Source organism: Urocampus carinirostris, chromosome 13, assembly GCF_059441175.1.
Source record: "Urocampus carinirostris isolate Australia breed hairy pipefish chromosome 13, RoL_Ucar_1.0, whole genome shotgun sequence".
In the NCBI taxonomy this organism is placed as follows: Eukaryota; Metazoa; Chordata; class Actinopteri; order Syngnathiformes; family Syngnathidae; genus Urocampus; species Urocampus carinirostris.
The window spans coordinates 33375075-33400422 of record NC_142361.1 but is presented as its reverse complement, the minus strand read 5'-3'; the positions used below and the strand labels follow the sequence as shown (position 1 = coordinate 33400422).

At 40.7% G+C, this 25348-nt stretch overlaps 1 protein-coding gene across 3 annotated transcripts in view; it reads right to left on the bottom strand.

Annotated features, from left to right (window-relative positions):
• Window positions 1–23297, bottom strand: part of LOC148354382 (stromal membrane-associated protein 1-like) — a 122877-nt gene extending 99580 nt beyond the window's left edge. For 2 of the 3 annotated variants that reach the window (XM_088351711.1, XM_088351712.1), the window contains exons 1-2: window positions 23033–23297; window positions 2034–2167 (exon numbers count right to left, since the gene is read on the bottom strand). In XM_088351711.1, the coding sequence (XP_088207837.1) occupies window positions 2034–2167; window positions 23033–23150 (252 nt within the window). In that variant the 5' untranslated portion in view covers window positions 23151–23297. Of the gene's footprint in view, window positions 1–2033; window positions 2168–9505; window positions 9733–23032 lie in introns of those variants that run through there. The other variant, XM_088351713.1, reaches the window with a different exon arrangement.
• Between the last annotated feature and the right edge of the window lie 2051 nt (window positions 23298–25348).

Sequence of the window (25348 nt, the reverse complement as noted above, 5' to 3'; positions counted from 1 at the left end):
ATTTCTTCTATTAATACTTGTGAGAAACGTAACGCAAGTGGGTCCTGTCTCTGTTGTGGTCCTGACATTTGTTTCATTTTCATTTAAAAAAAATCACTTGAGTGTTACATTACATTTATAGCAGAGGTAACCAATCTTTTTGAAGCTGAGAGATCATTTTTTTATTACCGATTATATCAAAGTGCTACCCGTTTAGTAGTCACATCTAAAATAGAAAACTACCATGTTATTACTAGGCTTTATTATGCTATTACCAGGTTGTATTTGTAACAAGGGTTGAAATAGGCTCAGTCAACCACTAAAACTGTCAGGACCAGAACAGAAACAGGACCCACTCGCGTAACGTTTCTCACAAGTTTTATTAGAAGAAAGGGAAAGGGTTGCGCCCACGATCCAGGGATTGCTGGACACGGGAAGCAGGTCGCTCTGAACGCGGAAGTGGGACTTCCGTGGCGAGCGATAGCGGTGTCGGGAACGGAAAAAATGGGTCAGTAGCCGGGATAGAAGAGCAAAAACGTGGTCGGGATCGGAAACAAGTCAAAAGCCAGGAGAGGAGAGTAGACGTGCTCGAGATCAAAAACGGATCTTTATTCGGGACGGGAGAACAGACGTGGTCGAGATTTAAAACAGATCGTAGCGGGAGACAAACAGGAGCAAAAAACGGGAAGGGCGAAAAAGGGCTTGCCCTGTAAAAACAGAGATTCGCAGACGGACCGACAAAAGGGGACTGACAGGACAGTTTAAATACTGACAGGGAGCCAATCTGTCAACAAGCTGCAGCTGCTGCTGCTGCTGCTGCTAGATCGCTTCAAGTCGTCTAAAGATGATCTTTAGGAACGACATGGAACGCTTCGGTCGTGCTACGAGTTCCGCGAATTCGGATCCAACTGCCCATCGTTGACGGTCCGCGAGGAAGGCGGGGCAATCGACCCATAGGTGTTCGGCCGATTCCTCACTCTCCCCACAAAGTCGACAGATGTCGGTGGCCGACTTGCGGAGGAGGAATTGCCAGCGTCGGAGCAGCGGATGCAGCTGGCGCCACACAGGCAGGGCTAATTGGGCACCATGGCAACCGTGACAAAAACATCGGCACTGCATAGGGGAACTGAGTGATTTATATATGTATATTAAAGGCTCCTTTTGAAATAATTTGAAAAAATAATCCCGGATTTCAAGACACTGATCATGTCAATGATTTCGCATAGAAAAAAAAATGTCTTTAAAAGATTGAAATAATATATCACTGGTGAGCTAATTGGATCCGTGGGCTACTCATGCGTTCTTGGGGGCTACCTTGTGCCCATGGAGACTGAAAGATTTTATACATTTGACTATAAAGGATATTATAAAACTAACTACAAAGTAAGTACATGTACTCAGTTTGATGCAGTAGAGAGATTCACTGACTGTTTTTCTTCAAGGTATATTCGAAGGTTAGGCTGTGTGGAATGCATCAGACGTATTTTGATAACAGAATTCCTGTGAGTGCTGACAGGAGAAGGCCAGGCGCACAAGGACAATCATCGCGACGCCCTTCGGCGAGGAGGTGGTGAAGCTTGCACCTGGCGCGCCTATGGGAGGAGTCGGCACACCCATGGGAGGAGTCAGCACGCCCATGGGAGGAGCCGGCACGCCAGCTTGTGAAAAGACGTGGGAAGATCGGAGAAGATAGGAGGAGATCGAGGGAGAACGAGAGAGACACTAATTCGGCTAATTCGATGGGAATAGTTAAATTATTTAAGAAAATAAATCTGCATTGTTAGGTGAATGAAGGCTAAGTTTGGTTAATGGAGTCAGATAACTAATTCGAACAATTTGGTAAACGATACATTTTAATAGTTTATTTCCTAACAAGACCAAGTTGGTGACTCCTGATTTATTTGGTTGGGTTTACGCATACATATGCATGTGCCTTTGCTTTATCACTAGTATGGCTAATCGATTATTATTATCATTAAAACAGAAGTCCCGTAGCTATGTCGCCAGATCCCTAGAAGTAGATGGGTGAGACTTGTATATGTTTTAGTGAGTACCTGCATCTGTTCTGGGGTCCACTGGTCCAAATTCACAGATTTGACCCTGGAGATGTGAACGCCCAGGTTCCGATGGATGCCAGCACATCTGATGCACATGAACACACCTAGGTTCCATGAAGCCCACCGAGGACCTGGAAAAAGAGGGAGAAGACCAAGAAAACATAGTAGCTTTGATGATTGTAGCATGAGAATACAGAAAGCTAATCTAATACAGTGGAACCTCGGTTTTCGAACGCCTCTCAGTTCGAACAAATCGGAGTCCGACCAAGAATTTCGAGAAATTCTTGCTTCGCTGTTCGGTCAAAAAATCGGAGTTCGAACGCCGGTAATGCGTGAGTGCGTACGCTAGGGTGCCATGCTGAGCGGCGTACGGGTGTTTTAGCCCCTTATTATGCCTCCGAAGAAAGTCAGTGCAAGCAGCAAAGTTGCTACAGGTGAAAAAAGAAAAGTAGTGCGTACAACTATTGCATTTAAGAAAGAAATAATATATCAAAATATCAAGGAGGTGTGCGAGTGTCTGATCTTGCTAGGGAATACAGCATGGCTAAATCTACGATCAGTACGATACTAAAGAATAAGGAGGCTGTGAAATCGAGTGATGTGGCTAAGGGAGTGAGTGCTATAAGCAAGCAACGGCCGTCCACCTGCGCCTTCTGCTGACCACCACACACAAAAGTAAGAAATCCTATCCATAATTATTTTCTTTATCCTTTTTTTTATTTTTACACGTTCATGTTAGCGTAATCTTTCGTACGGAAGATTACGATAACGAGATTGTACGATTAGCCTGGGTTAGCTTTATGTTTACAGGTAAACATTCAGGGTGTTGGAACGGAGCCCAATTTCCAATGAACCGCTCACCACTTGTTGTGGAGACCCGGGTGCAAAATGACTTGTAAACGACCTGATTTTTATATTTTTACACGTTTATGTTAGCGTAATCTTTCGTACGGAAGATTACGATAACGCGGACGTACGATTAGCCTGCGTTAGCTTTATGTTTCCGTTAAACATTCAAAGTAAACATTCAGGGTGTTGGAACGGATTAAAACGACTTACATTATTTTTAATGGGAATAATGATTTCGGTGATAGAACAAATCGGTTTTCGAACAGGGTTCTGGAACGGATTATGGTCGAGAACCGAGGTTACACTGTATAGGCATTTTTTTGATTGGGCGTATGGAGAAACATTTAAAAGCATTTTTAAACAAACCACCTTGTGTGGCATTTTGAAAAGGTTCATGAACCCCTCGGATGTGATTTGATATTCCACCAGTAGAAAGGCTGCCTCCTCTCTCTCGTTCAAATTTACACATAAGACATGCATAGTTCTTGGCATGACACAAGAAAAAAACCTAAATTGCTGGACCCCAAGCAGGACATCAATCCAGAAGCGTAGTGAGACCTCCAGTTTGGCAAGGGAGATCAGAGATCTATGATGGGGGACTTGAAGGCCATTTCTCGCGTGTTCTTGTTTGTGTGCCCTACATCCTTTCGCATGCTGAACAACCAAGATGACATTACATAACAGTCCGAGCACAGAAGAAGAAACAATGCTACGAGCAAGCTGCACAACTCAAACAAATCCATAACCTCTAGCTCGAATCAGTCTGGATTTTGATTCTTGTTGACATGTATTTGAAACAAACAGGATAGGATGGGCTTTTGAAACTATCTAATAAAGGATTTTATACATTTGACTATAAAGGATTTTATACGGTTGACCACAAAGTACATGTACTCAGTTTGAGAGATATTCACTGACTGTTTTTATTCAAGGTACATTAGAAAATTAGGCTGTGTGGAATGCATCAGACGTATTTCTGATAACAGAATTCCTGTGAGTGCTGACGGAGAAGGCCAGACGCACAAGGGCAGACATCGGGCGCCACTGGTATGCGAAGATTGCGGAGCCCAGCCAACGCGCCCTCATGCGAGCTAAAAAAGAAAGCTAACGTTAATTACAGATGACACATAGTTCATAGCCAATGGGATGTCTTTTCTTTGTTTGTGAAATGTATCAATGATCCGGGGCAACTGAGAAGGGGGCGGGGTCTTCTGTTAATACACTTAAGTCTTCTGGTAGGAACAATAAACATCCGCCCCCGGGTGTAATGTCGGCTTTCCCGGTCATTTTTCTCTCAAGAAACGAGCGCGCATAAATTGTTGGGTGAATGTAGATTGTGTTTGGTTAATGGAGTCAGATAACTAATTCGAACATTTAGGTAAATGGTACATTTTGATAATTAATTCCCAACACTAACAAGATTCTGCCACTCAAGTGATTATTTTGTGTCTAGTGTTAATGTTTATCTCAAAACTCAAATGAGGAACGAGGAAGGGGTGCGCCCCCGATCCGGTGTTCGCTCTCGTACTCGGCTTGTGATCCGAACACGGAAGTGGATCTCCCGGGGCAAGCGATGGCGGTGTCAGGGGCAGAAAACTGATCGGTAGCTGGGCCTGGGAGAGCAAGACGTGGTCGGTATCAAAAACGGATCGTAATTCGGGAAGGGAGAGTAGACATAGTCGAGATCAAAACAGGTCGTAGCGGGAGACAAACGAACAAAAAACGAGACGGACGTGAGTCAGGGTCGAAAAGGGGCTTGCCGTGTAAAAACAGAGATTCGCAGACGGACTGACAACAGGGGATTGTCAGGACAGGGTTTAAATAGTGGGGAAGCCAATCTGTCAACAAGCTGATGCTGGCGCCACATGGGCGGTGCCAATTGGGCGCCATGGCAACCGTGACACCTGAATCGTATAATAAAATAGAAGAAATTTGTTTAGAAAGTTTGGAGTGCACAACGCATTCGTTATGGCCCTTTTAGTTTATCATCAAAGAAAGTTTTATAGAATGTGGCAGAGCAATGGCGTGCTAGAAACTCCCTTTGGGCCAAATTATGGAGAGGCATGCTATTCAGTTAGGCAGACCTCAACACTGTTAAATCGCCCCGTTCCTTTATTTGCAAATATGTTCAGGAAATCCTACAACTGGTATGATCATCAAGACTAATAGTATTAGGAAGTTAAATGGAAAACATACACTTCAAATGGGCTAGAGCAGAGGTGTGAAACAGGCGGCCCGCGGGCCAAATCAGGCCCGCTAAGGGATTGAATCCAGCCCGCGAGCAGGGTTGGGTAGGGTTACTTTAACTTGATTACTATCAATTACTTTTGGATTACTCCAATACCAAATATGCTAATAAAAGACAAAAGAAACTAAATAGGAATAAAATTACTAAATTTTGTGCAGGCTTGGGGAGTAACGGAATACATGGAACGGCAAAAATTATGTAAGTAAGCTGTTTGGATTTATTTTCATTTTGTTTCTGTCGCATTTTATGTTCGTTTTGCCGGAGATCAAAGAGATCAAAGCCAGGAGAGAAAGCTTACCACGTGTTGTGAGTCATCATTTTATTCCTATTTAGTTTCTTTTGTCTTTTATTAGCATATTTGGTATTGGAGTCATCCAAAAGTAATTGAAAGTAATCAGGTTAAAGTAACCCTACCCAACCCTGCCCGCGAGACAGCACTCAGAGAAGCGCAAGACAAAAACAAGCTGCAGGTTGAAATATGTCAACTTGATGTTGCCAAAGCCAGGTGCCTGTCACAAAGACTCTCTGTGTCGCTCTTTTTCTCTTCCTTTGATGCTCTTTGTCTCTCTGTATTTTAACCTCTTTTGTTCTAACTTCTTTTTTTTCCTTTTCTCTCTTTTCTCTTTCTCTCTGCATACCTTTCGGGCTTTCTTTTTTCTTTTCTCTCCTTCTGTCTTTCTATTTTTCTTTGGATTTCTTTCTTCCTCTCTGTTTCTTTTCCCCCTTTCTCACGACTTTTTATCTTTTGTCTTATCTCATGTAGTAGGGCACACAAATAAATACTGTATTCATTTCCAGTTTTATCCACTAGTATTTTGCATCATATAAGGCCCAGTTTTGAGGTTCCCCTTATACTCTGGTAAATAAAATGGTGGTCTAGTGGTTAGGTTTACGTGCTCTGAATACCGCAACCCGGGTTCGTTTTCCGTTGCATACAATGTTTTGAAATTTTGGTCAGCGATGATTTTCGAATGATCAATCATGGCAGAAATTCAGTAGTATACCGTAAAACCTTGTGTAGTCGGGCACACGAATAAATACTGTATTCGTTTCCAGTTTTATCCACTAGTATTTTGCAGCATATAAGGCCCAGTTTCAAATTTCTGGCAAATTTAGAGTTTCCCCCTCTCTCACGACTTTTTATCTTTTGTTTCTCCCGCTCTCTCCCTCTCTCTCTTTTTCTTTCTTTGTCCCGCCCTCTCTCCTTCTTACTCCCTCTTTCTCTTATTTCCTTATCTCTTTTTCTTTCTCTTTAATCTACTCGTCCGGCCCCCGACAGAATGTTTCTTCTATCGTGTGGCCCCCCCGAGTTAAAATGAGTTTGACATCCCTGACACAGTTAAAGCGCCCCGTTCCTTTATTTGCAAATATGTTCTGCAAATCCTACCACTCGTATGATCATCAAGACTAATAGTATTAGGCAGTTCAATGGGAAACATACGCTTCAAATGGGCTGGAGGCTGAAGACCCTCAGCACTTTATCCAGTACAATCAGATTATATCCAGAAGCCTGAAAATTTAAAGTGACTTTTATAGATCCAGGATACAAAATAAGTGAAGCAGGGCTGGACGGGGGGGCAGAATCGGGCACAGAGAAATGGGCTTGCCGGTCTCGGGTAACGGCATCTGAGTGTTAATTCAGTGGCACTAATACGCTTGGCGGCCTAAAGGGGCATTAAAGCAGGGATGGCTGAGTGTTAAGCCTAAATCAACAAGCTGAGTCCCAGTAAGATGGAGTATCTGTTTGATATCCGGATTCACGTTGGTAAGCACTCTCGAAAAAGGACGTGATCTGAAAGGCATGATCGATGCAGCGCACTCGTGCAAACCTTTCAAATTTATCTACAAAGTGTGAATGCCGGATGACAATTAAAAAGATATATACCGTATTTTCCGCAATATAAGGCGCACCTAAAAGTTTTAATTTTTTTCAAAAGCTGACCATGCGCCTTATAATACAGTGCGCCTTATATATGGAGCAATATTAAATTCGCAAGGTCTTGCAACTTACGCAACAGCCGCCGACTCGATTTTACCCCGAACGTGGAGTAGTTCGCGGTGTATGCTGGGATTTATATACCGGCGTTTCATTGGCTAACCAATGTGTCAATCATCATTTGAATCGATCGCTATTGGCTAAAGTTATTCGGAGCCTCGGATTGGCTAGAGGGCCAAAACAAACCCTGCAATTGGCCGAAAAAGATGTGTCAATCATCCGTTAAATCGATCGCTATTGGCTGAAGTTATTCGTAGCCTCGGATACGCTAGAGGGCCGAAACAAACCCTGCAATTGGCCGAAAAAGATGTGTCTATCATCCGTTAAATCGATCGCGATTGGCTGAAGTTATTCGTAGCCTGGGATACGCTAGAGGGCCAAAACAAACCCTGCAATTGGCCGAAAAAGATGACTGAATAGCAAGCTTGCTAAACTACGCCATAAAGAAACATGTTTCATTAGTCTGTATTTGTAAATATTTTACTCTCCTGGATTTACTTCACTCACGGTTGTAAGAAGACCATGATTGCGTATCATTATTGAACGTGAGAACTTAGGTGAGTTATGCGATCTTGATGTTGCTGTGATGAGTTGAGTGAACTAAACTCAATTCCAAGTGTTTATTGTCATATGCACAGTAAAGTTGCGAGCGAAAAAGAAAATAGAAACTAAGGAATGGTTGGCATTTCTTGAATCCCAAGACTTTAACCTTCCGAATGATATTTGGAACGATGCATTTGAGTGACATTGTACGGACACCGCATCCGCACGTGTCTACGACACGTATTTGCTTCTTTGCAAGCTTTGGGAATGTTAAGGGGGTAATAAATTGGACTGAATCATCTGACTGTTTTGTCGACGTTCCCATTGTAGCGCCTTATAATCCGGTGCGCCTTATCTATGGAAGATATAGGACCAAAAACTATTTTTTGGGGGTACGCCCTACAACCCGGTGCGCCCTATAGTGCGGAAAACACGGTATTCTAAATCAGACCCAGGAGAAGAAGCTGTTCAGTGTTCGTTTTACCTCTGAAAAGTGATGGGTCACGGCAACCGTGACAATAATAGCTTAGATTATCGTAGGAATTGCTACCAGACAAACATGAAGCCAATGCTTGTTTCAGATATGTGTCTTTCTTAATGGAAAATTAATCATATTTCAGAAGAAACAATATTAAACAGTGTTATCGTTTTCCCGCGTCCCTGCGTCCTAGACGCATTATTTTTGCTGGAGACGCATTGTGTCAAATCAACGTGCGTCCCTGGGACGCAACTTTTTTTGACACGAAATTGTCATTATGATTTTTTAACAAAGATTTACCGCACTCCAAACTTTTCGTGAGGCAGATCCACCATTGTTGTTTTGGTCTCGCGGTTTGAGTTTGTCTGCACGCCGATCTCCAGTTCGAGTTGTGTAGTGAAAGTCAGTTTCTTTTTAGAGAACCGGCTTTTTCGGCTCATTAAAGAGAGTCGTCTCTCAAACGGCTCACTTGCTTTGATGCATTATATTACGAATGATTATGTTGTATAAAGAAGTTAAGAAAAAAAGGAAATATAAAAGGAGAAAATGAAAAAAGACCGGTTTGTGGTGATCCCTTTTAATCAGTACATTACCAACAATAATTTAATGCAGAAAATGAATGAATAATTTGAATAAGAAAATGTATTATTCTACTTAATTATATTTGCATGTATTTTTCCTCCTACAGTGAACGTCCACTTCATTTTTGAACTTTTTTTTATAATAAACCTCATTCAGCGGCAGCACGGCAGAGCAGTGGTTAGCGCATGTTCGGCACAGTTCCTGCGTGGGTTCAAATCCAGCTCCAGACTTCCTGTGCGGAGTTTGTATGTTCTCCCCGTGCTTGCGTGGGTTTCCTCCGGGCACTCCGGTTTCCTCCCACATTCCAAAAACATGCATTTCAGGTGAATTGGCCGGTCCAAATTGTCCCTAGGTGTGACTGAGCGACTGAGTTTTCTGTCCCCGTGTGCCCTGCGATTGGCTGGCAACCAGTCCAGGGTGTCCCCTGCCCACTGCCCGATGATTGCTGGGATGGGCTCCAGCATCCCCGCGACCCTACTGAGGATAAGCGGTGCAGCTGATGAGATGAGATGAGATGATATAAGGAAACACATGTACAATACAACATGTTAAACTACATAAATAAACATGTTTGAAAAAAAACAAATTTTGTATTTTGTAAGAGAAAATACGACAGTTTGTAAAGGCATGGAGCACACTAAATTTTGGGGACCATAGATCTCTGTTGGGACCCATAGATTTTTGAGCATGCGAGTCCCCGGGACCCATCGCTTTTCACAGGAAAATTGAACACTGACCTAGTCAGACAAATTCACACTTGCAATCATACTCACCCATTCGTGCAGGTAAAATTTGTGCAAATCACATAGTGTGAAAAAACTGGGGCATATACTTTGCTGACGGCGGAACTGTCAGCTGAGCGAATCTAGTTTCACTTGAATATGGATGCACCGAGTAGACACGGGCAAGTCAAAAGTGGTGGCATTCACATAAAGGAGCACAATAACACGACATGTCATCAATAGTGAGATAAATGCAAACAACACACCCTGGAGCATTGATGAGGGACAGTGGAATTTCCACGACAACACAGAGGAGAGAGGCAGCCAGTAGAGCTTGAAATTAAAGCCCTGGCGCCCTGTGTGAGGGGTTTGTAATGAGCTATGACATCGGTGTAACGCAGCCAATCAGAAAGTAGCATTGCTGCACTGAATGAACTCCAGTTGAACTCGGGTAAAGTTGTAAACATACACTGTCCCATTTAGAAAGAAATAATTCTCCACGGTATACCGTCCGTCACAGGTGCCAAAAGTTTTGTGTATGAGTGAAGCTTATGAGTTTATTTGGAACATTCTGATCTTTACAGTGTCATGGTTGCCATGGCGCCCAATTGGCCCCTCCCGTGTGGCGCCAGCTGCAGTTTGTTGACGGATTGGCTCCCTGTCAGTATTTAAATTCTGTCCTGTCAGTCCCCTTTTTTGGGGGGGCGGCAGTAGCTCAGGAGGTAGAGCGCTCGTCTTGGGATCAAGGGATCCTAGTTCGAATCCCGGCTCGTCCGTGTTACATGTCGAAGTGTCCTTGGGTAAGACACTGAACCCCTAATACCCCCAATAAGCAGGTTAGCGCCTTACATGGCTACAAGGCCGTTATTGGGAAATGTGGAGCACATTGTAAAGCGCTTTGGGAAGTCAGTGACTTGAAAAGAAGATCATTTCATTTCATTTTGCCGGTCCGTCTGCGAATCTCTGTTTTTACACGGCAAGCCCTTTTTTGACTGTCCCGTGTTTTTGCTCCTGCTACGATCTGTTTGATTTCGACCACGTCTGCTCTCCCGTCCCGAATTACAACCTGTTTTGATCTCGACCACGTCTGTTCTCCCGTCCCGAATAACGACCCTTTTTTGATCTTCACCACGTCTACTCTCCTCTCCTGGCTTTCGACTTGTTTCCGATCCCGATCACGTTTTTGCTCTTCTATCCCGGCTACTGACCCGTTTTTTTCCGTTCCCGACACCGCCATCGATCGCCACGGAAATACCACTTCCGCGTCTGAGCAACCTGCTCTCCGCGACCAGCGATCTCCGGATCGTGTGTGCAATCCTTTGCCTTCTTCCCAATAAAACTGTGAGTAACGTTACGCGAGTGGGTCCTTTTTCCTGTTCTGGTCATGACATACAGTGTGTAAGTCTTGATACAAGTTCTGTCAAATTCTTTCATTTTCAAAAGGCAATAAGATTCAAAAACCAGTAGGGATGTCGCAGTCAGTATAAGTCTATGACATGCAATACAGCAAATTAATTAGATTAGATTTTCAAAATAAACGTAGTAACTTCAATCACTCAAAGGTATTGCTAGTGCATAAAATATTTTTGGTGTTGTAATCAACTAAAAAAATATAATTGTGATCTCATTTTCTAAACTGTACGGCAATCCCTTGAATTTTACAGGGTCTAAGTTCCAAGTATGACCTTCATTTTATTATTATTTTGCAATTATCATACAATGAAATACTCAACATATTGAAATCAAAGAACAAAAACTTTTTATAAGCCCAAAAATGTGTGTGCTGTACCTCCAAACCTTTGTTTTTTAACAATTTCTACTCTCTCAGGGACAGTTCAGCAATCAGAAGGCAGAACTAAATGCATAATGAAGAACTACGAGTCAGCAAAATTTCTAATAAGTGAACCACGTTACAGAGATGCAGTACTGTATTACCGTATTTTCCGCACTATAGGGCGCACCGGGTTATAGGGCGCACCCCCAAAAAATAGTTTTTGGTCCTATATCTTCCATAGATAAGGCGCACCGGATTATAAGGCGCTACAATTGGAACGTCGACAAAACAGTCAGATGATTCAGTCCAACTGATTACCCCCTTAACATTCCCAAAGCTTGCAAAGAAGCAAATACGTGTCATAGACACGTGCGGATGCGGTGTCCGTACGATGTCACTCAAATGCATCGTTTCAAATATCATTCGGAAGGTTAAAGTCTTGGGATTCAAGAAACCCCAAACATTTCTAAGTTTCTATTTTCTTTTTCGCTCGCATCTTTACTGTGCATATGACAATAAACACTTGGAATTGAGTTTAATTCACTCAACTCATCACAGCAACATCAAGATCATTCTAAAACAAGATACCGGGAAAATATAAAGCCGCATAACTCACCTAAGTTCTCACGTTCAATAATGATACGCAATCATGGTCTTCTTACAACCGTGAGTGAAGTAAATCCAGGAGAGTAAATTATTTGCAGATACAGACTAATAAAACATGTTTCCTTATGGTGTACTTTAGCAAGCTTGCTAAGCTTGCTACGCCATTGCTAAACTCGGCCAATTGCAAGATTTGTTTTGGTCATCTAGCCTATTGGAGGCTCTGAATAATTTCAGCCAATAGCGATCAATTTAACTGATGATTGACACATCTTTTTCGGCCAATTGCAGGGTTTGGTTTGGCCATCTATCCAATCCGAGGCTCCGAATAACTTCAGCCAATAGTGATCGATTCAAATGATGATTGACACATTGGTTAGCCAATGAAACACCGGTATATAAATCCCAGCATACACCGCGGACTTGCTACGCCATTGTTAAACTCGGCCGATTGGAGGGTTTGTTTTGGGCATCTAGCCAATCCGAGGCTCCGAATAACTTCAGCCAATAGTGATCGATTCAAATGATAATTGACACATTGGTTAGCCAATGAAACGCCGGTATATAAATCCCAGCATACACCGCGGACGACTTCGCGCTCGGGGGAGAATCTAGTCGGCGGCTGTTGAGTAAGTTGCGAGACCTTGCGAATTTAATATTGAGCCATATATAAGGCGCACTGTGTTATAAGGCGCATGGTCAGCTTTTGAAAAAAATTAAGACTTTTAGGTGCGCCTTATAGTGCGGAAAATACGGTAGATTAAATCATTCAAATGTTGGACAATCGACTGGAGGATTTCAACGCCTGCCTCTAATCAAGTGACTCTCAACAATCCTTAGAATTCCTGCACATAACGACTGTGCGGACAGCAGAAGCCGCCATATTGTACTTTTCCATGTAGATTTCCTGCCTGCACTTTTTTCCTCGGTTTGTGCCTGACTCAAGTTTTCTTGTGCCCTGCAGTCCTTGAGTTTATTCGAGACTGTGATTTTTGTCTATCCTGTTCTTTCCTCCTCTTGGACTTTTGTGAATTCCCCTTGAAACTGCATTATATTGCACTGCACACATGCAAAATAAGCAAGTATTTTTCTTTACCTCGCAAATCTATGAATTAATCATAGTTTAGCATTGCATCCACGATGCAGTTTTCATCCGGTTAGCGAATCTGCCTTTAGGCAGGCTAGTCCATCACAGGGCACATGTAAACAGATAACAGCCTGCACTGACAATCACATTTATTAACATAACATGCGAGAACAGGCAAAGTCCACTATGAAAGGTCAGAGCGAGATTAATGCGGAGACATTTTCCACTGCGAGGCAGATGTGCTTACCAAATGCTACACCATGTGGCCACATTTTAATACCGTAAAATCCGGACTATAAGCCGCTACTTTTTTTCCCAAACGTTCAACCCTGCGACTTATTCAGTGATGCGGCCAATTTATGTAATTTTTCTAACAGCCGCCAGCGGCGCTCGAGTACAAAAGGTAAGATTTAGACCGGTGGAATATATGCGCCGAGGAAGACTGCAACTTCTTAGCTTGTGCACAAATTAAAATCAGCGTAGACATATCCTCATCGTGCAAATTGCAAAAAGGAAGGCACATGACGCAGCTTTCAAGCTAAACGCAATCGAGCAATCCGATAAAGAAGAAAACAGAGCAACTGCAGGCAAGCTTTACCTTGCCAGCGTATTGCTAGCGTGTTTTTGAATAAAAGAGCGTGGGACGACGTCTGTATGAATAAGTCTCTTTCCCATACTAAAGGAGGACGACTTTGATGACGTCTGTCATAGGGAGGAAGATGAGAACGGTTTACCGTGATTTTTACATGCACAGTATGTTTTTTTTAACAGACCCGTTAACTGAATTGCGAGCGTGTTGTTAGTAGCGTTTTGCTACCCTTCACAGGCACGGTTTGGGATGAAAGTTATAATATTATTAATAAAGCTTTGAAAACTCTCTCGGTGTACCGTTTTTCTTTGTAAATATGTGTAGCCATGTATAATATGTATTTCCAACTGTATATTTTGTAATGTATTTATTTTAGAGACTTATTCTGATATGTTTTCCACGGGCGAATCAAAAAGAAGGGGCGAATACAACGGGGGCTGATGGGAAGTGGAGTAAAGGTGAGTGTTTGTGGACACGGCAGACAATAGTGGATATATATTTTTCCCACCCTTACCTTTGGAAACATACACTTTTTTTCCTTGGATTACTTTTAACGGGACCTGGACTCTGCAGGTCTGCATCAAATTTTAACTACCGGTATCATTTTCCGTTATTTTGCCGGCTGTGGTATTTGAACTGTGTACTTTACGGTTTGGGATGAAAGTTATAATATTATTATTAAAGCTTTGAAAACTCTCCCGGTGTACCGTCTTTCTTTGTAAATATGTGTAAAAGTGTATAATATGTATTTGCAACTGTATATTTTTGTAATGTATTTATTTGTATTTATTTTGGACACTTATTCTGATAAGTCTTGCACTGACCAATTAAAAAGAAGGGGCGTAACAGACGCGGGGGATGACGGGAAGTGGGGACCGGTAAAGGTGAGTGTTTGTGGACACGGCAGACAATAGTGGATATATATTTTTCCCACCCTTACCTTTGGAAATATACACTTTTTTCCCTTGGAATACTTTTAACGGGACTCGGACTCTGCAGGTCTGCATCAAATGTTAACTACCGGTGTGATTTCCCGTTATTTTGCCGGCTGTGGTATTTGAACTGTGTACTTTATGATCAGTTAAAATCGGGACTCAAAGTAGGTATTGGGTTAATATTGTGATTGTGTTACATGTTCAATGTGGGCGCATGCGGCTTATATACAGGTGCGGCTTGTGTAAGTACAAAAGCGGTTATCCTCTTAAAATGTGGTGGGTGCGTTCTATAGTCCGGAATTTACGGTACTCATATCTAAACAGTTCATTCTAGAGAGAAAAATGGGCCAAAAATGAGATAACACAGAAAGGCAATTTTCCAGACTCTATATAATATTCAGATGACTAATATGTCTTTTAGTGACCTCCCACATGGAGAAGGAGGATATTTCAAGGAAACGCGAATGCATTTAAGCTTGGCAAATAAATAACTCATGAGCAAAAGCATCGTTGGAACCCATACACCTTCTCTTTAAGCCTAGTGAGAAATAACTGTGACTTTTTTTATATTCATTATTCTAATTATATTTCAACATATAGGTGTTGGGTGATTTTCTTAGTTTTATCAACATTGATATACTCGGGTTTAAATCGGGTAAAATTCAAACGAAAATAAACACACACATACCCGTCAACCGTCAATGTTCCCTGTCATTTTCCACGGGTCTGAGCGTTCACACAAAGTCGGTGAGCAACGCTTGAAACAACAGTGAGCCACCATAATCCCAAGTGTGGCAAGATAATTCATTATCAAACATGTCCAAAACTTGACCACAAGTTACATTTTCCGGCAATGCAAAATTATTTTTCTCTTTTGAATGAATTGACTCATGTACTATTGCAAAGGTTGTTTAAATTCCTTTAAAAAAAATCTCATTGTGTTTATTCTTTCCGAGCTGCTACTTTTTTCTTTTTGTTCTCTATTTACTTTTTTTCCTACATTTCTTTCTTTTATTTTTTTCTGGCTCTTTTCTAAATATTTCTTTCTCTTTTTTCCTCTTCCTTTTGTTTCTTTTTTTCTCAGCTTTTCATTACTTTTTCATTTTGGTATTATTTTCTTTTATGTTCTATTCTCCCCTTCCTTTAAGTCATTTTGTGCATAATTTTACATAATATTTGGTCATGTTGGGATTAAAGAAGCAAAAACAACCTGAAGAGCTGTTTAGGACCCGAAAGAGCCGCTTCCTTTTAGTGAGCCGAGCCGAAGAAGCCGGTTCTCGCAAACTCTTCTACCTTTACTAAACTTCGTTCTAATTCGACTCGACTTCAAGATACCACATTTACGACACAACGTCAGGGGAACCCGTGTATTTTTACCTACATGCACTGTAACTTTGACTTAAGTTGCTTCTTAATTAGTAATTTTGAGCCCTCATTTTTGTGCGCTGGCTAGATTTTCTTGTGCGCTGAGAATGTGCTTAGAGGGAACACTGCATTCGGTATACACCGACTATCACGAAACGGCAAATCAATCAAGTCAAACGAGTTCGCCGCGGTACCCTCTATCTCGGTATCGTTTTTTTCCGTTGCAAACGAAGTGAGCGGCTTGGTTTGATGCAACTGTGCGCATGCGTCTGCCGCCTGGGGATTTCCCATCATGCATCATTCCGATCACACGTGAACAAAGCGAAAGCAGAGCGGTAGGCCTAGATTACAAGATAGTTTTAGATTTTCTTTGGATACAATCATCAAGTCGCAATGGCCGAACCTGAATTAAAACGCCGTAAGTCATTCCGATCTGAAAACGCGGTTGATTGAGTAAATTTGAAATACATATGGTCTTAAAAAACATCGGATTTCATGTGGTAGTTGTGTAGTGAAAGGAAGTCCGTCTCTTTTTAGAGAACCGGCTTTTTCGGCTCAACTCATTAAAGAGAGCCGGCTCTCAAACGGCTCACTTGCTTTGATGCATTCTATTACGAATGATTATGTTGGAAAATGAAGTTAAGAATGTTTGTTCACTGCTCAAACAGACACCGCACAAAAAAAAAACAAAAAAAAAACAAAACCACTACCTCATACGAATATAATGTTACTCATGTCTTGTTCTTGCACATGTCGACTGCACTACGTTTAATGCTCAAATTGCACAATGTCTGACCATTTCCTGTTTCATGCTGACTATTTTTGCACTATGATGACTTTGCACCAAATGCAATATTGCACAACCGTTACGATACCGACGTTATCACGACAACCCTGTATGTAACATCCCACATGCCGACATTTCTTGTGTAAATACCATGTAAATTATAACTATAGCCTTATCCCCCTTGTCTTATAACATTATCTTCTCTGTTCCTTTATCTTCTTGCTCATACCTCACTTGAATGTGTAAAACTGGAGTGTCATGCCCAATTTCGTTGTCACAATATGTTAGCCCATTTGTAACAATGACAATAAAGGTATATTCTATTCTATTCTATTCTAAGAAAAAAAGGAAGTATAAAAGGAGAAAATAGAAAATGAGAGGGTTAGGGTTATCCCTTTAATCAGTATATTACCAACAATAATTTCATGCAGAAAATGAATTCATAATTGGAATAAGAAAATGTATTATTCTACTTAATTATATTTGCATGTATTTTTCCAAGCGACTTCATTTTTGAACCTATTTTATAATAAACCTCAGTCATGTCGAGCAACTCAGTATCTCACAGCAAAATGTTCATTAACAATATATATGATATAACGAAACACATGCACAATATAACGTGTTAAATTACATCAATAAACACGCTTAAAAAAAATATGGTGTAAGATTATTTTGTATTTTGTAACTAGGGAAAATAGTTTGTAAGGGCATGGAGCCCTGGAGCTTGAAATATATACGCACACAATCTTTAATGTAATTCATTGCAGATTACAAACACAATCCTAAATAGCGGAAATTCCCTAAAAACACACAGCCTCCAATTATTTTCTCTAGTCTGCTACACACCATGTTTTATGCACAGTGTGGTGACAGTGGACTAAATAATGTTCAAGATTTGGCTGCCCCCTACTGGCCATTTATTGTGATTGCCGCTGTCCACAAGACTGTATTAATCAGATTGAATTCGACCAGGCGTAGATAAATACTGTAAATACTTTTCTTTATTTTCATTGTGTAGAGTTTTTTTTTGCCGGGATATTCATTTGTCTGCCCGTAAGAATCTAAATTCTCAACTACTCTGAAATGCCTAAAATTAGGGTTGGGTAGGGTTACTTTAACTGGATTACTTTCGATTACTTTTGGATTACTCCAATACCAAATATGCTAATAAAAGACAAAAGAAACTCAATATGAATCAAATGATGACTCACAGCATGTGGTAAGCTTTCTCTCCTGGCTTTGATCTCTTTGATCTCCCGCAAAACTAAAAAAATGCAGGGTTGGGTAAGGTTACTTTAACTGGATTACTTTCAATTACTTTTGGATGACTTCAATACCAAATATGCTAATAAAAGACAAAAGAAACTAAATATGAATAAAATGATGACTCACAACACGTGGTAAGCTTTCTCTCCTGGCTTTGATCTCTTTGATCTCCGGCAAAACTAACATAAAATGCAGGGTTGGGTAAGGTTACTTTAACTGGATTACTTTCAATTACTTTTGGATGACTCCAATACCAAATATGCTAATAAAAGACAAAATAAACTAAATATGAATAAAATGATGACTCACAACACGTGGTAAGCTTTCTCTCCTGGCTTTGAGCTCTTTGATCTCCGGCAAAACTAACATAAAATGCAGGATTGGGTAGGGTTACTTTAACTGGATTACTTTCAATTACTTTTGGATTACTCCAATACCAAATATGCTAATAAAAGACAAAAGAAACTAAATATAAATCAAATGATGACTCACGACACGTGGTAAGCTTTCTCTCCTGGCTTTGATCTCTAAAATGCGACAGAAACAAATTGAAAATAAATCCAAACAGCTTGCCAACATCATTTTTGCCGTTGTAATCCGTTACTCCCCAAGCCTGCACAAAATTAAGTCATTTTATTCATATTTACTTTCTTTTGTCTTTTATTAGCATATTTGGTATTGGAGTAATCCAAAAGTAATTGAAAGTAATCCAGTTAAAGTAACCCTACCCAACCCTGCATAAAAGCTAAACACAACAACAGAAAGAGAATGGAGTGAATAAATTATAAAAAATCAATAGAGCTGAAAGCTTTTCAGGCTCATTGGTTCAGTATCATGATCCTAACCATTGGAGAAGCTAACTAGTGGGCCATGTTACTCAGATTAACATGGATCAATTCAATTTACTGAGTTGCCACGCTAACAGTTCCGGACGATCGTTCGTAAGTTGAATTTGTAAGTTGCTTCAGTGCTATATTTTGTATGTATAAGGTTTGTTTAAGTAACTTGTATTGTTTTGTACTTAAAAATAAACATTTCATTGAGTAATATGCTCTATAAAAGACCAATAAAGTTAAGTTTAACTTACTTTTGGAAGATGAGCTTCAAGAGTTAGGCGACTTTCTCCTCCGTGGTAAAAAAGTGGCCGAAAAAAGCGATCCAACCACTTTATCAACCGCATCAAGCTTTCTTATTGCACTTTCATTTCAAATGAAACGGCTCGCCTCTTCTTTACACTTTTCACCAACCGTATTGAATGGATGCACGGGATATTAAACAATAAATATGTAAAAGTTAGCGCGCTGGAGATACAGTGCAGAGTGTTTACACACAAACAGGTAAGAGGAAACAGATTTCTTCTCCAGGGTGGATGCTGGGTGAGCTCTCACAGCACCACATGCCGGTAGTGGCGGAAAGAAGCACTACAGTATTGTCCTGTACTCGGAAAAAGGAACACACAGTACGAAAGCTAACTTACAGCAATGTCCAAATATTTTTTGAGATCCCGAAAAAAACATTCATATCTACCGTTTTTCACAAATCGAATGGTCGTAAGTAGGGGAGCGTTTGTATACTGAATAATAATAAAAAATAATTTTGGGGGTTCTATTTGAAAAAAGTACATTGTTTGGTATTGATACGTTTATTCTGTTTTTAATTTCGGACACTGGCGAAACATAGGCTGCCAATATGTTATTTCAACTATTACACCTTACTGTTTTATGTTGTTTTTAATAATATGTATTGTTTATATCATTGTCACTATCGGCCAATAATGTTGCTAATCTTTGATTCCTGCCCTGCCTTCCGGAGATAAGATCTGCAACCTCAATGGAAGTTTTTAAATCAAGGCTTAAGACACACTTCTATTCCAAAGCTTATGATTGATGCCCACCGCATATTTTGTTTTGTCCTCTAGTAAAAATACACACCTTGAGTAAATATGTTTAAGCCTACTTTACAAGTCTTTTTCCGACTGCCTGCCTAGTGGTGATACGAAGGAGAAGGACGATTGGAGATGAGTCAGAGGACCAGCGTTTGACCTGAAGCATGTGAACGCCTGCATGGACCAGCTGGCAGAGATGGGAAGCTGCGTCGTGGCCGTCATAGACTTTCTGGACTAGTTTACAGGCTGGGGGCGTCGTTGCTGTCATGCACTTTCCGGACATTTTCAACATCTTACCTAGTGTTTACTATTCTGTGTACAGTAATGCTAATTGTGATTCACCCTGGTCAATCCTGGAAGAAGGATTACCACATGTGAGGTCCTTTCTCAAGGTTTCTCTTTTCTCCTCACGCTGAGGTTTTTGAGTTGTTCCTTGCCCGCATGTTGGTTTAAGATCAGGTAATTGTGTCATTGTAATCCTGTGCAGTCCTTTGAGACATTTTTGTGATTAAGGGCTATATAAATAAATTTGACTTGACTTGACTTGACTTGATTCCACACCCTTTTGGGCAGATCTGTTTTTTTAAACTGGGATTTTTTGGGGGGGGGACTTGCCCCTCGTTCAGATTTAATTTCCCCCTAAGTTCTAGCTTGGAGCTTTCATTCGGAAAAATTTTGGTCTGCTAGTAATCCCAAGAGCCAAGAAGAAATCCACAGGTTAGATAGCGTTCTCCATTCGGGCCCTGATGTTGTGGAATGCTCTGCCCCCTAAAATTCTATCTGGAACCTCAGTGGAACTGTTTGAATCTAGGCTTAAAACACACTTCTATTGTATAGCGTATGAACGACCTATCTTTCCTGTTGACAATATATGTTTTTAGTTTGGTATTGCAACATCCATTGCAGCCTGGTCATCCTGGAAGGGGGATTACATCATGTGCGGTCCCTTCTCAAGGTTTCTTCATTCTCCTCCTGTTGAGATTTTTGAGTTTTTCCTTGCCCTCATATAGGTTTTAGATCAGGAGATGGTGTGATAATAGTCTGTGGTTTGCAATCATCTGTGGTCTGTGGAGCTCTTTGAGACTTTTTGTGATTAAGGGCGTCACAAATTAACATGACTTGACTTGACTTTCATCATGCTAAAGTTTTTGAGTTTTTCCTTGCCCTCGTGTAGGTTTTAGATCAGGGGATGATGTCATAATGGTCTGTGGTTTGCAATAATCTGTGGTTTGCGCAGCTCTTTGAGACTCTTTGTGATTAAGGGCATCACAAATTAACATGACTTGACTTGACTTTCCTCATGCTAAAGTTTTGGAGTTTTTCCTTGCCCTCATATAGGTTTTAGATCAGGGGATGGTGTCATTATAGTCTGCGGTTTGCAATAATCTGTGGTCTGTGCAGCCCTTTGAGACTCCTTGTCATTAAGGGTGTCACAAATAAACATGACTTGATTTGACTTTCCTCATGCTAAAGTTTTTGAGTTTTTCCTTGCCCTCATGTAGGTTTTAGATCAGGGGATGGTGTCATAGTAGTCTGCGGTTTGCAATAATATGTGCTCTGTGGAGCTCTTTGAGACTTTTTGTGATTAAGGGCGTCACAAATTAACTTGACTTGACTTTCATCATGCTAAAGTTTTTGAGTTTTTCCTTGCCCTTATGTAAGTTTTAGATCAGGGGATGGTGTCATAATGGTCTGTGGTTTGCAATAATCTGTGGTTTGTGCAGCCCTTTGAGACTCCTTGTGATTAAAGGCGTCATAAATAAATATGACTTGACTTGACTTTCATCATGCTAAAGTTTGTGAGTTTTTCCTTGCCCTCATGTAGGTTTTAGATCAGGGGATGGTGTCATAGTCGTCTGCGGTTTGCAATAATCTGTGGTCTGTGCAGCCCTTTGAGACTCCTTGTCATTAAGGGTGTCACAAGTAAACATGACTGGATTCGACTTTTCTCATGCTAAAGTTTTTGAGTTTTTCCTTGCCCTCATGTAGGTTTTAGATCAGGGGATGGTGTCATAATGGTCTGCGGTTTGCAATAATCTGTGGTCTGTGCAGCCCTTTGAGACTCCTTGTCATTAAGGGTGTCACAAGTAAACATGACTTGATTCGTCTTTTCTCATGCTAAAGTTTTTGAGTTTTTCCTTGCCCTCATGTAGGTTTTAGATCAGGGAATGGTGTCATAATAGTCTGTGGTCTGTGCAGCCCTTCGAGACTCCTTGTAAATAAGGGCGTCACAAATAAACATGACTGGACTTGACTTTTTGGTTAGTTTTACAGGTTTCGTTGCTGTCAGGGACTTTAATGGACACATTTCTATATATTACCTTTGTTTACTTTCTTTAATTGATGCTCTCTATGTTTTGTGTACTGTTACCCAGTGCTAAATCTATTGCAACCTGGTCATCCTGGAAGAGGGATGGATTACCTTTTGCGAAGCCCCTTCTTAAGGTTTCTTATTTTCCTCATGCTGAGGTTTTTCCTTTCCTGCATGTTTGTTTAAGATAAGGGGGATGGTATAATTGTAACCTGTGCAGTCCTTTAAGACATTTTGAGGGCTATAAAAATAAATGGGACTTGAGTGTTTATTCTGTGGAGTTGATTAAAAATAGCACACACTAGATAAGTTTATAGATATGATATTGTTGTTGTTCCAATATTTTCTCAATATTAGTCTGTTTTCTGCTCCCAAATGAAGCATCCAAGGACGTGACATCAATACGTCATCGTCCACCCACCATCAAGTTTCCGTAACTTTACGCTGAACAAAGCGGAAGTTTTGACATTGCCACTTCAAAATAAAACTTGTATTCAATCGGCTGTACTACTAAATAAGTGCGAAATGTAAAAAAAAATAGTAAAACTAAACGACACACTCAGGCCTTAGTTATACACCCATATCAGTTTTAACAACGCCTTTTTTGTGGTTGTTCTATGGCAAAGTTTTCAACCCTTATTTTTCAAAAAAATACCGGAATTAGTATTGAATGCTGTACACCATTACAGCTTGGTAAAAAAATATATACACTATAATTTAAATTACTTTAATTAGTTTGTTGTTGTACGGTACTAATTTAAGATGTTTAATGATGACGGTACAGATTATTAAATATATTAAATTATTCGGTTGTAAAATAATTAATTCAACTGACATGTCGTTAAACACTTGGGAACCAGGGTCAGTTCAGTGACTCCATATAACGGTATTACTATGTTATAACGCACCCAAGCGGACACATATTTTAATGACATTTGTCACATTCTTGTTTGATTTAAGATGCAAACTTTACCTTTGGCCTCGCAGTCGGCACAGAATTTATTCCAGTCCTCTCTCAGCAATTTGGACAGAATGGCCTGATGCTGCTCATTCAGTTTCTGGGCTTTTTCTCTTTCGGAGCGCGTCGTCATGTCGGCTTCAAGTGTGAGTGTGAAATCCTTTAGTGAGATAAAAGTTAGAAAGATAATAGAACGATTGTGTCATGCCCGTGAAGCTGAGATCACTGGAAGCGGTGCTAGCATCCAACCTGCTAGCAAGGTAATGGATACGGAGCGGCAGCATCCCTGCTGCGTTCACGACCGTCGGATATTTCATGCATTCGGCTCCTATTATAAATTAGGGAAAGGAAGGTAAATCTGTCTACGATGAGCAGGGTTGGGTAGGGTTACTTTAACTGGATTACTTTCAATCACTTTTGGATTACTCCAATACCAAATATGCTAATAAAAGACACTAAATATGAATAAAAAGACTCAATTTTGTGCAGGCTTGGGGAGTAATGGAATACATGGAACGGCAAAAATGATGTTGGCAAGCTCTTTGGATTTATTTTCATTTTGTTTCTGTCGCATTTTATGTTAGTTTTGCCGGAGATCAAAGAGATCAAAGCCAGGAGAGAAAGCTTACCACGTGTTGTGAGTCATCATTTTATTCATATTTAGTTTATTTTGTCTTTTATTAGCATATTTGGTATTGGAGTCATCCAAAAGTCATTGAAAGTAATCAAGTTAAAGTAACCCTACCCAACCCTGTTCGCATTTTATGTTAGCTTTGCCGGGGATCAAAGAGATCAAAGCCAGGAGAGAAAGCTTACCATGTGTTGTGAGTCATCATTTTATTCATATTTAGTTTCTTTTGTCTTTTATTAGCATATTTGGTATTGGAGTCATCCAAAAATCATTGAAAGTAATCCAGTTAAAGTAACCCCACCCAACCCTGCATTTGATGTTAGTTTTGCCGGAGATCAAAGAGATCAAAGCCAGGAGAGAAAGCTTACTACGTGTTGTGAGTCATCATTTTATTCATATTTAGTTTCTTTTGTCTTTTATTAGCATATTTGATATTGGAGTAATCCAAAAGTAATTGAAAGTAGTCCAGTTAAAGTAACCCTACCCAACCCTGACGATGAGTGACTAAAATTCAATTATTGTTGGTAATAAACTGATTAAAAGGATAACCACAAACATGTCCGTTTCATTTTCTCCTTTTATGCTTCCTTTTTTTCTTAACTCCTATATACAACAGAATAAATTGTAACATAATGCATCAAAGCAATTGAGCCGTTTGAGAGCCGGCTCTCTTTAATGAGTTGAGCCGAAAAAGCCGGTTTTCTAAAAAGAGACGGACTTCCTTTCACTACACAACACGAACTCGTTTGACCTGATTGATTTTCCGTTTCGTGATAGTCGGTGTATATTCCGTACAGATTTTCGTCTTAAAATGCATAATAAACGTACTTTGTACGGCAAAAATGTACAGGTTGACAGGTATGGAATTTAATTGTCTTTATTGTCATTGATAACAACGTAATGAACATTGTTTGCAAGGAAATTAGACGTGCACTCCAGGATAAATACGTACCAAAACACTTTAAAGGGGAAAAAAACATAAAACAAATATTAAAATAGTCAAGTCATGTTTATTTGTGACGCCCTTAAACACAAAGAGTCTCAAAGGGTTGCACAGATCACAAATTATTGCAAGCTACAGACTATTATGACACCATCACCTGATCTAAAACCGACACGAGGGCAAAAAATACACAGAAAATGGGAAATGTTTACAAGATAGTACTTGTAGACTGGCCCAAGTTGCAAATGCATCAGAAAATCGTGCAACATCAAAGCGGCGCTGCCACTAGCGGCTGCCCAATTGTTTTATTATTTTTATTGTCTGCTCCTATCTTCGGTGTTTTTTCTTCCCGTTTTGACAACTACACTATGGATTACTTCTATCCTATGGACATGGGTTTTGGCGCACAAAAATGCCTCTATTCAAGGAATCAACTCCTCGCCCTGAAGAATTCTCATGCCGGCGTGATGAAGGGGCCTATCGTGGAAGAAGAGCCGGAGCTAGCGAAGCGGCTAGCGGCGTTATAAGTCTTCGGTGCCATCCGTAATCATGGTAAATGCGAACTCACGACCAAATAAGATCATCGAGTGCTGGTGGAAAACATCGAAGCGCACAGGGAGCGCAGTTGCTGTGTTTTGCGGAAACGTGGCTAACGTGTAGCCACCCGGAGCTACCTGGAGCCATCCGGCTTCAACGCCGCTAAACAGAGACACGAAAGCCGAGGGGAATCGGAGAGGAGGCGGACTTGCTAACACGA